Source organism: Canis lupus, chromosome 17, assembly GCF_011100685.1.
Source record: "Canis lupus familiaris isolate Mischka breed German Shepherd chromosome 17, alternate assembly UU_Cfam_GSD_1.0, whole genome shotgun sequence".
Lineage (NCBI taxonomy): Eukaryota > Metazoa > Chordata > Mammalia > Carnivora > Canidae > Canis > Canis lupus.
Window position 1 is genome coordinate 22,496,752 of NC_049238.1, and position 13,946 is coordinate 22,510,697.

At 50.8% G+C, this 13,946-nt stretch overlaps 1 protein-coding gene across 7 annotated transcripts in view; it reads left to right on the forward strand.

The window, feature by feature from the left end:
* PLB1 (phospholipase B1) overlaps positions 1–13,946 on the forward strand; it is a 136,965-nt gene that overhangs the window by 44,647 nt on the left and 78,372 nt on the right. For 6 of the 7 annotated variants that reach the window (XR_005372266.1, XR_005372268.1, XR_005372267.1 and 3 more), the window contains 8 exons: positions 1,362–1,452; positions 1,791–1,842; positions 3,576–3,662; positions 6,447–6,509; positions 7,267–7,346; positions 7,641–7,716; positions 8,655–8,750; positions 9,848–9,901. Coding sequence is in view for 3 of the 7 variants with exons in the window: in XM_038561153.1 (XP_038417081.1) it covers positions 1,362–1,452; positions 1,791–1,842; positions 3,576–3,662; positions 6,447–6,509; positions 7,267–7,346; positions 7,641–7,716; positions 8,655–8,750; positions 9,848–9,901 (599 nt within the window). In the remaining 4 variants the exon portion in view is untranslated. The remainder of the gene's footprint in view (positions 1–1,361; positions 1,453–1,790; positions 1,843–3,575; positions 3,663–6,446; positions 6,510–7,266; positions 7,347–7,640; positions 7,717–8,654; positions 8,751–9,847; positions 9,902–13,946) is intronic. The other variant, XM_038561154.1, reaches the window with a different exon arrangement.

Sequence of the window (13,946 nt, forward strand, 5' to 3'; positions counted from 1 at the left end):
CTCAGCCCGTCTGTCCTTCTTCAGATCTAGCCACATCCTCTCCCACCATGGCCATTTCACAGATGGAAAAACTGAGTCTCGGGGAGGTACACAGACTTTCCCAAGGATATAGGAGGAGTCCATGGCACAGTCCCATTGAACCCAGGTGGTCTGGCCCCACTGCCTCTGCCTTTTGTTGTGACCCCACTGGAAACTAAGAGAGAGGCAACAAGGACAGACGAGGCACTCGGCAGGACCTAAAACAAAATGCCAGGAACATTTAGGCAGAAAGATCCACGGTCACCTCTGATCCCAGAGGAGTAATACAGTACAAACACTTCTACTTTGGAAAGCAATTCTCCTCCAAAGACCTAGCACCAGGAATCCTGTTTTGCCATTTGCTCTCATGACTTTCCTGAGATGTGTGTCATTTGCTCTCACAGATTCTCCCCAGGCACCTACTTGCGTGCACATTCACGTGCGTGTGCACATACTGTCCCTGTCGTCTGCCCCTGGCCTCTGAACTTCTTGTTTTCTCACCACCTGTGGGAAGGGGCTCCTCCTTCAGGTTGTCAGGACTTAGGAAGGAAGCTCATTAGTTTGGGTTGAGGACAAAGCCCGAGTCCCATATGGCTTAGGTGGCCGCCCAGGCTGGCAAAGCCGAGAGACTGGTCTCCTGACGTCCTGCCTGGCTTTGCCACCACCACCCTGTCTGCCGCTGCACAGGGCCGGCTGCCTTCTGCTCCCCCAAAGCCCCAGGCGCGTCTGGATGGGGGCCACTGGAAAGGGGTGCGGGGAGGCCTCTCCTTTCCATGACACTCCCTGCTCTGCCCTCTCCTCTCTCGGGAGCAAGATGCAACTTAACTGCTCCTGACAGCACTATTTTTAGCGGTCCTCTGGCTGTCAGCTCTGGGACGTGTGTTCCCTGGAGCTTTCCCGCCCTGCTGTCACTCTCAGGAGGAGAAAGGGGGGCTGGGAGACAGCCTCCCCGGGTCCCCGTCCCAGCACACTTTCCCTAACGAGTTGATGGCGCACGACAGTGAAAAGCTTGGTGTTTGAAAGCTCTGGTTCAAGCCCCAGCAACTTCAACTTACCATGAGACCTTGAGTGGTTTGCTTAGCTTCTCCCAGCCTCAGTTTCCCTTTCACACAAGGCACTCACGCATAAGGCACCGGCTTGGCCTAGCCCTTGATAGATGGTAGCTTTTAGCTCCATTCGCTTGCAGGGCCCCACTCCGAGGCTGACTTCACAGCTGATGGTGGTCGTGAAAGGCGTGCTCTGCAAAAGCGGCAGCCTCCCTGGCACCTCACCCCACGGGCATCGGCCTTTACAGGTCTCCTCCAGCTAGCAGGACCACAGCCTCAAAGCAGCTCTCTCTCTAGTCCTTTCAGACATCATCAGATATTTCAACCCCTCTGTTCTGACGCCTGTGTGCACACCTGGGAAGAGAGTGGCACCCCACACTGGTGTTGAGTAAGTCCCACTCTGGCTTTCTCTGGGGTCATGTACTCCTGCCTGTCTTCGGCATCTGGGCAGATCGCGGGGTGGCGAGTGTTGGCAGAGTTAAAGAGGCTTAGAAATAAAGGTCTGAATTAAATCAAAGTCAAAATGCGTCTTGTGCACGGATTTCAATCTGTCTGATGGGCCTAATTTAAAAAATAGGTCAGCGTCTGCCCTGCAGGAGCCAGGGGTGGTACACTGTGGCCCCAGGCTCTGAGACTGGCACCTGCACTGGGGCCAGGGGCAAGCTTCCAGCCCTCAACAAAGTTTCGTCCAACTGATTTCTCTCTCTGCTCCCTCCCTCTACGCAGAGACTTGCAGGTGCAGGCAGAAGAACTGGTGAGGGGCATGAAGGAGAACCAGGTGAGGACCCATCTCACAGGGCGTGGGGCTGCCCGTGGCCGCTGCGAGGTGATCAAGCCCATCCACCGCGGCCGTGGCCCTGCTGCCACTGTACCCTGAACCCAGGAGCCAGTGTGGCCTGGCTCTCCAAAGATGCCCTTCCCATGGCGATTCTCTGGAGCCCATTAGAACTCAGAACTACCCCTAATGTTCCCAGTGTCATGCTGCCGAAGTCAGCAGATAAACACAACTTCTCACTTAGGGAGATAGGCGAGAGCTGGGGGTCCAGGGGGAGACAGTTTGAGTGTGAATCTGAATTCTCGGCCCATTAACTGTGATGTTGGATAAGACTCTTAACTTCGCCAGGCCTCAGTTTCCCCATTTATGAAACGGATGCAATAAAAGAGCCTGCCGCACAGACTTAGGATAAAATGGGCTGTCAGATGTGCCTGGTACAAAAGCATTGCTCAGTGAAAGCCTGTGGTTGTCACTGTCATTGGGGTGATGATTGCTGCTATTACCACACTTGTTTTAGTTCTTAGGTGGAAGTCCTGTAACTTCCAGGCTGCGGCCTTGTTACCTGCTCTCCTAGCAGTTCAGACACTCTTTACTGGGTAAATCATATACGTTTGTAATAAGCATCCTCTGATCATCTGTGCCCTCCTTATGGGCAAGTACCTAATGAAGGCAAGCCTTGCTGCCCAGCCAGCTGTATGCAGGCCCTGAGCCTAGACCTCCGGAACCAAGAGCAGATGCTGTATGAGCCAGCCGTGCATTCATCACAAAGTTCAGAGGTTAAAGCTAGGTGATTCTAGGTTCTCCAGGAACAGTGATGAGTACAAGACCTGTTCTCTCTACTGAGAGGATCCCAGAATTTCTGGAATAGTCACAACTTTCTGGAAATGACTACAAGATCCTGAACTCAATCCCATAATTTTACAGATGAGGAAACTGAAGTCCCCAGAAGTCATGGGACCTGCCCAAGTCCACCCAGCTACTTAGAGCTAAAATCTAAAGTGCCCGAGCCATAGTCCAAGTATCCTCGAGTGCAGCATGTTGCCTCTTAAGAGACAAAATGAAAGTTTATTTTTTGTTCTGAAATTAATACATGGTCATTAGAGGAAAAAATCAGAAAACACAGGTAAACAGAAGGAATATTAAAACCATCCTTCAACCTTATACCCAGAGATAATTACTGTTAACAACTTGGTGCATGTTTCCTTCCATATTTTTTCTAAACATATATATCTGTGTATGTTTTATTAAACAGGCATGTTACTAGACGTGGATACTTTTTATAACCTGCTTTTCTCAATGTAATATGTCCCATGACAATAATTACATTTTCCAGCATCATTTTAACAGCTACATCTTATGAGTATTCCACAATCTACACAGCAGTCCCCTATTTTGGACATTTATGTTGTTTCCAATTTTTCATGCCTATAAACAAGGCTTCATCACTGCAACTAAAACTTTCATGTATCCTCATTTCCTTAAAATATATGTTAGGAAACGGAATTATTAGATCAAGGGGTGTGCCCTTAAAAAATAATTGTTGATTCATTTTGCCAAATTGCCTTCTTGGTCAATTCTACAACTTTGGACTCCTACTGTGTTACTTATTCTTTTGAAAAGAAAATCATAAATACAGTTCAATGGGTATGGGTCATGAAATTGAACGACTTGAAAATTTTCTTTTGATGCCAGTTCTCACCATCCTCTTTTTATGCTCTTGCCCCTTTTTTTTTCAGCAACTTGATTTTCAAAATGACTGGAAGCTCATCACTGTGTTTTTCAAGAACTCAAGCCAGGGTCACCTCTGTTCCTCTGCCCAACAGGTAAACCACAAGCCGGGAGACAGAGGGTTGCAGGTGCAGGGGTGGGGGCAGTAGGAGTGACCCTAAGCCTGCCTGGTCTACAACCTGTCTGGCTGGGCCTGGTGGTAGCTATTTCAGAACTTGAACAACAGATGAATAAATAGGTGTCCATATCTAAAGGCTCAAGGAGCCAGACACAGGAAGAGTCTTTTTAACATACCATCCTTCATACCAGGAAAAGGAAATTGAGGTATAGAAAGGCTGAGTCAATGATCATTCTGTGATAAGGAAAATCAGCTTCCTAGTTAAAACTCCTTTGCCTCTTATGACCCTGATTGTATCTAAGCGCTGAATTTGGGAAATAAAGCAGGATATGTGTGCTCTTGTCACCTGTTGGCCAATGGCCTCTAGTGATAAGGGGAAGCTAGTGTTTTTGTAGGTAGACTGTAACTTCCAGGCCCTTTGGCATTCCTGGGAACAGGGCATGAAATGTGTGGCTGTGCTTTTTATTTATGTAGGTGACTATCTACGACTTAAGTCTTTCTTGGAGATAAGTCCCAGTTAGAATTAGTTGAAAGTATAAAGGGGGGCTTAGATACCCAGGTTATGGTGGCACATAAATGGCACACCAGACCCTTCTTCAAGAACCTGAAGCCTTAGGTGCATAAGCCACTTGTGGCAGACCAATTAACTGCCCCTGTGCATTCAGCCACCACCCAGGGCAGCCACCAGGCCGTGGCACAGGCTTGGGTGGTTTCTGGAGGTGCCGTCCTCTTTCCTGTGCCCCTCTCCCACAACATAAACTCTTGCCTTCCCCCAAATGCCCCATGTTCCCATGGACTCCTAGCCTACCATCATCTGCCCGCTTCCATTACTGATGTTGGGTCCTGGGAGAATGCTGATGGAGGCCCACGTTCCCTGACCAGCTTTCATGGAACAATATTCCTGCAGATCTCCTGGGTTTGTAGCATATAGACCTTGAAGCCTTATTTCCCTACTTTACTCCTTGTTTTCTCCAGCACCAAGTGAAATTTATACGCCCTGTTTATTCTCTGCTCTGGTCACTATACACACCAACATTTATTCATGAATTTATGCATCCGGACATTGAAGTGCTCAAACAAGCATCTAGGCATTGCTTCATCCCTCTGCATATCTACTCACCCATCCATCAGTTTTCTACTCACGCATAAATCCATCCTCTCTTCTTACATGCAGGCATGTGCTCTTGTATTTTAAGGAGTTTGTTTACACCAGCATTTGTTTTTTCAAATGTTTGAATGCATTCATTGATGCTTATACTTATTCATGATTCCTTAAAGATAAATACACATTACTTGTATTCAAGCATTCCTATGTGGATTCTTGTGTCCTTTCATGTATATGTGCCTTTAAGCATTCTTGCCTACATGACGCATTTCTGTGTGCATGTACGCATTATGCACTATTCACTTTTATTTTTAGTTGGACAATGAACAAATGCTTTTGCCTTAAAAAAGAAAACATTGGGATCCCTGGGTGGCGCAGCGGTTTAGCGCCTGCCTTTGGCCCAGGGCGTGATCCTGGAGACCCGGGATCGAGTCCCACGTCTGGCTCCCGGTGCATGGAGCCTGCTTCTCCCTCTGCCTGTGTCTCTGCCTCTCTCTCTCTCTGTGACTATCAATAAATAAATAAATAAATAAATAAATAAATAAATAAAACCCGAAAACATTAAAAGTCAAAGCTCAAATACCCATTTACCACTACCTAAGGAGTTTCTAAAGCAGGGCTTGCCATTGGGGTCAAACCACACAGGTATCCCCAGGGTTTCCTGGGGACGATGGGCAGCAAGGACCTTTCTAGGCAGAGACTCTTGTGAAGGGACAGTGTGATACTGAATGTCATGCTTAGGCTGCAGGAAACAGACAAAAGACTTTATCGCTGGCTATGGCAATGAAGCAGGCTGGAGTGGCCTTGAGAGGACACCTTTGCGGGTTTGGGAGCTGCCCTTTGTGGCTGTTTCAGCCTGAGTGATTGACAGCTGTCTCCCGAGTCCCTGCCCGTGTCCCCCTGGGAGACAGAACAGACTGGCAACTCAACTCAGTCTCCCATGTCTTCCTGTCGGAGCCAAGTTGCCTCAGGGGACAGCTGGTTTGCAGGCTGCTTAGGAGTTTGTCTCGTTGTAAAATTCATTATTAGGGGTTTTTGTTTTTTTGTTTTGTTTTGTTTTTTTGTTTTGTTTTTTACCCTGAGAAGGTAAACCAGGGTGATTTTTGCGATCCTCTCCTTTGTTTATTTTCATTACCAACAAATAATTGGGTGGGGTAGGAGTTGTCTTTAAATACCCTGTAACAGAAGCTGGCTCAGATTCTTTCCCTGAACCCTTCTCTCCCTGGTGACCCATGTGGCAGGGGAAGGTCTGATAAAAGGGTGCCATGCAGAAGTTTTGAAACCCATCTGTGTCCTTAAATCCTTAAATCCAGAGTAGTTGGGTCTTCCCTCCCTCCTGGTGAGCTTTAGAATGGCCCTGACCTTGGTTTGCCCTTTCCTGACACGGAACTGCCATTTGGGGGAGTCTTTTTTTTCCTGGTGAGTGATGGGTCGGGGACAGAGTGGACAAAAATCTGGGATCAGACTTATTCCCAAAGGCTAATGGAATCACTTTTATCTGAGGAAAATCTGGTCCCAAAGGGGAACCCAGTTACTCTTGGATTTAAGGACTCAGCTGGAGGAGAGAGAGGAGAGGGCCAGGCTGGCAGGAGCCTGTATATCCTGGGCCCCACGTACCCCTGTCCACCTGCACTCAGCACATTTCTCCTCTCCCAGCAGAGGCACGCGGCAGGAGGCCTGGACATGCTAGCGGGGGTGCTGGACTACCTGCATCAGGAGGTGAGACTCCCCAGGGCCCAGGGCCCATAGGCCCAGAGCTGCCCTTCAACGCAGACACCTTGGGCAGCCAGGAAGAAGCTGCCCTTTCAAGGGTTGATGGGGCAGCTTCCAGTTTACTCTCCAATGGCCTACAGGCAGATGGAAAAATGGACTCGGGAGGGAGCCCAAGACCCAAGGGAAAGGCAAAGGGTATGAAGGAGCCTGTCTTCTCACCTTTTAAGGAAAACGTGGGCCAGGGGTCAGGTGTAGAGCTCTTCATAATCCAAGAATATTTCTGAGCGAGACTTCTAGGGAGGAAGAAGGGAGAGACACAGTCCCTCCCTGGGGTGTCAGAGACCTGCCCCTTTCCTGAGGCCCCTACAGTCCAAGGGCCTTCCTTTTCTAATGGGACCTTGATGAGCACTGCAGTCCTGAGAATCCAGGGGAGCTCTCACCCCCACTCTCTACTCCCTGGGGAGGCAGCTTTTCTCTCAGTCCCACTGCCACCAAGATATTGCTTCCCTATTGACGCTGTGGTGGGGAGATGCCCTGCCACCATGACAGATGGATGGTGAATGACACCTTTTTGAACGACAGAGCTGACCGTGCTGGCTATGTTGGCAGCTTTGGACAGACTCCAGCCAAACACCTCCCAAGGAGAGGTCCAAACTGTGTTCAACCAGACACCAAAAAGGCTCAAACCCAGGGTTCCAGAGAAGCTCTTGGGGAAGCAATGATGACCTTGCAAATGCTCATCTTTTCTCTTATATCCTCCTAGGTCCCCAACGCATTTGTGAACCTGGTGGATCTCTCTGAGACTCTGGTGGTCTCTCAATGGGACCAAGGGACTCAGCTCAGGTAAAAAAGGAAGTGAAATGAAACCAGCATTTGTTCATTGACTGCCATGTGTCAGGCACAGTAGGGGGCACTTCCCGTGCATCGATCCTATGAGGGCTACCCTACCCTTTATTCTCCCCAGCGTGTGCCTCCTTCCTTCTCTGGAACCTCGTAAGATTTCCAACTTCTCCTTCTACTCTCCTTAAGCAACTCCCAGGGTCCCCCCCCGCCCCCAGCTCCTTTCTTCCCCCATGGGCAGCCTAAATGACAGACACTGCACCCATGCTCTCATTTCTGGTTTGCTTTAACTGGCAGCCCCATGGCAGAGCTCTGCAGGTACTCAGGGGAGACCTCGAAGCTTTCCAAAGTGGTGGCCCAGTGGTCCTATCAGGTGAGCCCACTCTGTAAGACTGGCTGTTGGCCCACAGGGGCGGGTGGTCCGGGAGGAGAACACGGATGGTGGGAACAAGGAGGGAGCAGGCTTCTTAATGTCAGACTTCTTCCACTGAATTCAGGACTGAGTCAGGGAACAAAGAGAGCCTCTCTTCATTTCCCAGCGATGCTTTGATATTCCCTTGTGTAAAGTGGGGACTAAACATTGGTGTGCGGGTGGGGAACAGTGGTGGCACCTAAAGTCAAAGTCAAGAACTTTGCAGATTCATTCTGAAATGCTTTTGGTTGTCATCACCACCTGTAACTTGTATCCATAGCTGGCGAGTTGGTTTTGCCCAGGCTGGGCTTGCTCCCCAGGCCACAGCCCCTGGGAAAGTCAAGATTCTAGAAGATGAGCCATTCCAGTTTAGAGAAAGGGAGCCAAGGGAGTGTGGATGGCTCAGTGACACCCTCATCCTGTCCACCCTGTCCACAAACAACTCAAAGCACAAGTTCCTCCTGACATGTGTTACCATGATTATTTTTATTTAAGAAGGAAGTCCTATATGAAGCTGTAAATGGCTCTTCTCACTTTGGAAATGATATTTTTGGGGTGGTTAATAGCACCTCCTCTACGGAACCTAGCCCTTGAGAAGAGCATGGGAGCCCTAGTGTGTGCTGGCCTGGCATGTATTTCTTGAGCTCCCAGAGAATATATTTCAGGTCCATCTTTACTATTACCTGATGCCGAGGCTTCAGAGGAAAATGAAAAGCTGATTTAGTTCATCAAAGGGTGCAGAAGTGTGAGATAAGGGGGAGCTTCTGAATAGTGTCTAATTCAGAACAGCACAGATGAGTGATTCTGACCTCAGGGCCACTCAGAACTCCCTGGTCAGAGAATGGGGCAGGCTGGGGCTTGCTGGTGCTCTGGATACACACCCATACTCCCTTCCTCAGGAAAGCTGGAACCATCTCCTGGCCTCCAGCAAGTACAACGAGCAGGAGTCCTTCGTGGTGGTTTTCCAGCCTTTCTTCTATGAGACCCTACCTTTGGTGAGTGAGAGTTGCCATGAAGAGCCTAGACCAAGCTCCCCCTCCCACCCTCACCTCCACAGAAGCCCCGGCCGGGCTGGGCTTCCCCAGGCCTAGCATATGCAGTGCTGGGGGAGAAGTGCTGTGGTATCCTCTTATACCTTCTTGACAATTTCCACATGGAGCTTGGGTAGCCCCATGAGGCAGGTTCTTAGAGGCAGAGCAGCCCAAAGGTAGGGCATGGACTCGAGCCAGGTAGGTCCCGGCTCTGGAACCAGGGCCAGCTGTGTGACCTTGGGCAAGTTGTTTGCACTCTCTGTGCCTTGGCTCTTCATCTGTAAAACCAGGGCTGTTGCTAATATTCTCTCCCTCTAGGGCGATTATCAGGATTATAGGATTAAATGCGTATATGGAACTCAGAGCAATACTGGTTCTTGGGAAGCCCTTAGTCCCTCCCAGCTATTGTGACTATTCAGGATAGAATCTCTTGGGCAGCACACCATGTTCTTCCCTCTGCACACTCTACATCCATCCCTGGGACGGAGGGTACTTGGAGTTGCCCCATTCCCCAGGTCACTGGGCAAGTACCTCTTGCCCCACTGGGGCTGCCTGGACCATGAGCATTATGGTGGGTTCACACATGCTCCACAAGTTCTCTCTGAGGCTTTAGCACCATGTGTCTGTGACATTCCTTCCCTCCAAGCTTCTGGATCCTGCCAGTTGGAGTCATTGTGTCCCCTCTAGGACCTCAGTGATGCTCCGATAGTGGTTTAAAAGGAGGAGGAATATTAGTTCCCATCTTCCCCGCACTCATTGAGACCACACACAATTAACTTCCCTGGCACCTCCCCCTTCTGCTGTTTGGTTCAATATGTACAGCTTCACAATCACAAAGAGCAGCCAGGCATCTGACCTGCCTCTGCAGGCCCTCCCTCACCTCTGAGCCCTGACCCCAGACAGGGTCTTATAAGTGCCTACCATTGTTGGTGAGGATGGGGCTGAGAAAGAGTCTGGATGAGTCAGGGCCACCCCGTCTCTGCCAGGGACAGCTTCAAAGTGCACATCAGGTCACCCCATCCTTAGAGGCGCACAGGCATTCTTATTTGATTCTCTTTCAGGAGCAACCACTTCATGATCCCAGTACACTCGCCTTGAATCTCTGGAACAGCATGGTGAGTGGCTGGGGGTCCCAGGGGGCCACTGTGCCAGCTGGGGGTTTGACACACAGCAAGAGACCTCCACCGCCATACCAACTGTGCCACTACTCTGATGAAGGGGCTGCAGGGTGCCTGCAGGACCCCAAGACGATGATTGGGGGCCACCAAGGACCCTTCTCATACTGAAACCCAGCTCTGACCTCCTGAGGTTTTTTACCTTCTCATCCCAGGGCTGGGCCACTGCAGTCCGGCTCTTTCCAGAGGCAGGGGTGGCTCCTCTGAGTCTATGCAGGTGACTTCACTTGGAGTGGGGCACTGGGGATCCGGTTCACATAGCAGTTCCACCACCTTGTGGCTCAAAGGCCCCAGGGTGTTGCCCATAATAAGCATGGACTTTGAATGATGAAGACCTGGGTTCAAGGCCTAATTCCACTCCCTCATAAGCTGTGTGAATGTAGAGCCTCAGCATCCCTTCTACAAACCCCTGATCATAACCCCTGACCCAAAGCTGTATCTGTGACAGGCTTTCCCCAGACTATGAAAGTCCCCTAGGGCCAGCTGGGGTCAGTCAGAGGGTGGGATATAACGCCAAAACTGAAAATTTCCGGGGCACTGGACAGAGACCTGATTTTGCCATCAAAGTTGCCCTATTTTAGAATTCCAGTGATAGAGAGTTGGTTTTCTTCCTCTTTGGTTTGAAAATTTTCTTCCACCTTCTCAGTTGATGTGCTGTGCTAAGAACCATGGGCAGGTGCCATTCAGCACACATTAGCCAGGAGCAAGGAGAGCAGACAGGGTCCCCAGATGGCCCATAGCAGTGAGTTCACACCATCCCTTAGAGGAGATATCGATTTCCTTTTTGATTTCTTTGCATAAGGACTCTTTAGTGGGCCTGACCCTTGGGTGAGATATTTCCCCAGAAAACCAGTCTGCTTCTGGGATGGGCAGGAAAAAGGAATGTGACCCTTCCTGCAGGCACTGCCCTCCCTCCATTCTCTCTCCAGGGGAGAAGGGCTGACTCCAGCTCAGCCAAACCTCTCTCCTCCTCCTCCTATGACAACTCTCTCCCGAGCAACAGAAAGGCACCTACAACATGCCCCACCCTATGCTGGGTCTGAGAAAGATAACAAAAGACATGTCAGATGGCCTCTGCCCTTGCTGAACCTAGGCTGTGGCTGGGTCAGGCAACCCAGAAGAACAAGAGTAAACTTGAACTCAGCCAGCGGTGATGTGCTAGACCACGTGCCCAAAAATGATGTGGGCCAGAGATCAGGAAAGCCCCATGGGGATGGGATTCCGGTGGGCTTGGTAGGATGTGTCAGAGGAGGTCAGGGTGGACATTCCCAGGCAAGAGGACTTTTGTGAGCAAAGGGCATGGAGAAAAGAAGGAGTCAATGCATTAGCAAGAGGCTAAGTATGAGGGTGGTCTGCTAAGAGAGGAAGCATGGAGATTCTCAGGTCCCTGAGAATGTACAAAGCACCTCGAAGGCCAGATAGAGAGAGAGAGAGAGAGAGCAGATCTAGAGAAAAGGCCCCTCTCCCTCCTCTCTATTCCTCTCTCCTCACTGCACCTCTCTCCACCGCCCCCCATTACACCTTCATCTTGCTGTTGTCATTGGTGGCCATGGCAGCAGTGATAATGAACTGCCCTGACTGAACCCGAGGGCCGTCCTGCACATTCACACAGGCACATGGAACCACAGTGCCCCATGACCCACTTGAGGGTGAGGACGAGGATGAGCCTAGGCAGGCGCACAGATGGGAACAGAAGGTTTCACACTCAAAGCCAGAGGACTAGGACATGCTAGCTGTCATGAGGGCTCAGGAGGGGCAGGCAGCTTTCCTGGGTGCGCAGGTACCCCCACCACCTCCAGACCTGTCCAACCAACATCCAGTCATTTCCCACTGAGAGCTCTCGAGGTCCCTGCAGCCAGGCCAGCGGAGATGCGGGAGCTGCCCCAGCTGTGTCTGCCCCTGGCTCCCTCAGGGGCGCAATGCAGATGGTCCTTGACTCCCAAAGTGAGTGCCGCAGCTAGAGTGCGTGGGCAGCTCCTGCAGGCAAGGATTAATCCGTAAGAAATTAGGACTGTAACAGGTCCAGCCAAAGCAGCCTGGGTAAAGAGCCAGAAATCCTGAGCTCTGGTTCCAGCTGTGTTTTTGGTTGTTTCTGAGGTGAGTCATGTGGTCTTTCAGGCCTCCATTTTCTCCACTTGCCAAAGGGGCGTGGTGACCCTCAGCCAACCTCAGAGGGCTGGGCCAAAGTACATGAGTGCTTCACCCTTGGGTTCACCCCTGTGTCTGCTCAGGAGCATGAGGCGGGCAGGAGTGTCTGCCTCGACCTCCTTCGGTCTCTGCTGTGTCGGGTTTCATTGAGACCACAGAGATGAAAGCGAGGTATGTCCATCCAAGGCCAGGTTCACTGACTCAGAAGGCCACTCTCCTCCATGGGGAGCACAGAAAGGCCAACACGATCTCTGTGACCACGGGGCCTCCAGTTCTGCTGCTCCCCTCCCCTACCATGCCTCAAGACACTTTGGAGGGAGGGGGGTGCTGTGTAGGCTTGCACCGGCATCCAGCATCTGCTCTCCCCAGCCAAGCTCCAGGGTACAAGTAAGCTCTGAGGGCCGGCAACACACCTGCAAGAGCCGGGGTGAGCAGCCCTGCTTCTGAAACACCCCTGGAATCGCCCCAGCACAGCATACCCCCAGACTGAGGCTGAGCTTCTGGCACAAAGCTGGATGATTTTGTGTTGGAGACATCACTCATTCCCTTGGCCCCTTCTGCCACCGCTACTGCCTCCTCAATAATTTCTGATTATCCTTATGCAATGCTAGTTCTGAAGAGACCTGCCCTTGGGGAACTCCATTTCCAGATCCTTGTGGCCATCACAGACCCCCCCTCCACCCCACCCCGCTGCATCCGGAGCCCCCTGCCAAGTGTTGGAGCGGGGGCGGGGTGGGGCGGGGCTAGCTGAGAACCCTCAGGAACTGCTCAGCTGAGTGGCAATTCTCCTGGGAGACAATGTCTAAGGTCATCCCTCCCACGTTCCAGTTAACTCCAGTGTGGTGGGGAGGCTGTGGGGAAATGTGGGTGATTCCGGGGCTGACAGGTGGAGCTCTCAAGAGCACGGGGGCCAGTGCCCACCATCCTCAGAGCCTACGTGCCCTGCAGCACAGAGTGGTGGGAGGCAGGAGAGTGAGGGGACGTCTGCACTGGCCACATCTTTCTGCATGCTCTCTGAGCACAGAGAACGGCAGAGAGTCCGAGTGGGAAGGAAGTAGGAGACTCATAAAGAGACAGTTGGGGAAATTCTCTTAAAGGAAAGCGTCAATTCAGGCCTATGAACTTCCTGTCGTTAAGATGCTTAAAATACAGACTCCGCTATGTCCATTCCACCAGAATTAGTAAAACCTGACTCTCCCAAACTTTCTTTCCAGACTCTCTTATTGATTAGATTAGAAAGATTGGAGGAGAGAAGGCAACAGGCCACTGGACCCTCCCCCCCCCCCCCCCCCCCTTGCAGAGAGCAGCCTTGAACATTCTGGGTAGGACCTCCCATTTCTAGGAGTATCTACCTTCAGAATAAAACTGAAAGAAAGTGGGAACCCCAGTTCCTCCTCCAGCCTTTGAGCTAAAGGGTTGCCACTCCTTTTCCAAAAGGTTAAGTTAATTACACTCTCTTATCTGACTTTGTCCATTTGGGTGAGGAGCTAATCCCAAGAAGGGTAAAGGTCTCTCCTCGCTTCTTGTTTATGGGGCACAGATGCTAGGATAAGATACTGCTGAAGGATCTAAAATCCTCATGGAGGATGGCGAAGCCCATGGCTGAGCCAGACAGGGCACTCCATCTGGTAGCCTCCTGCCTTTTGTGTCCTTTGTCAAGTCATTGGAAGAGAGGTGAGGAACAAAGGTGCACAAGAGCCTAGTACCTGTGGGCAGTAGGGCTGACAGGAATCAGGAGTTTCCCAAGTGGTGGAATAGCAGATGCAAAACGAACCATCTTCTCTCAAAGCCACCTTATCCTTTAAGTGCTCACATGTGTATAATGACTATTTAGAGG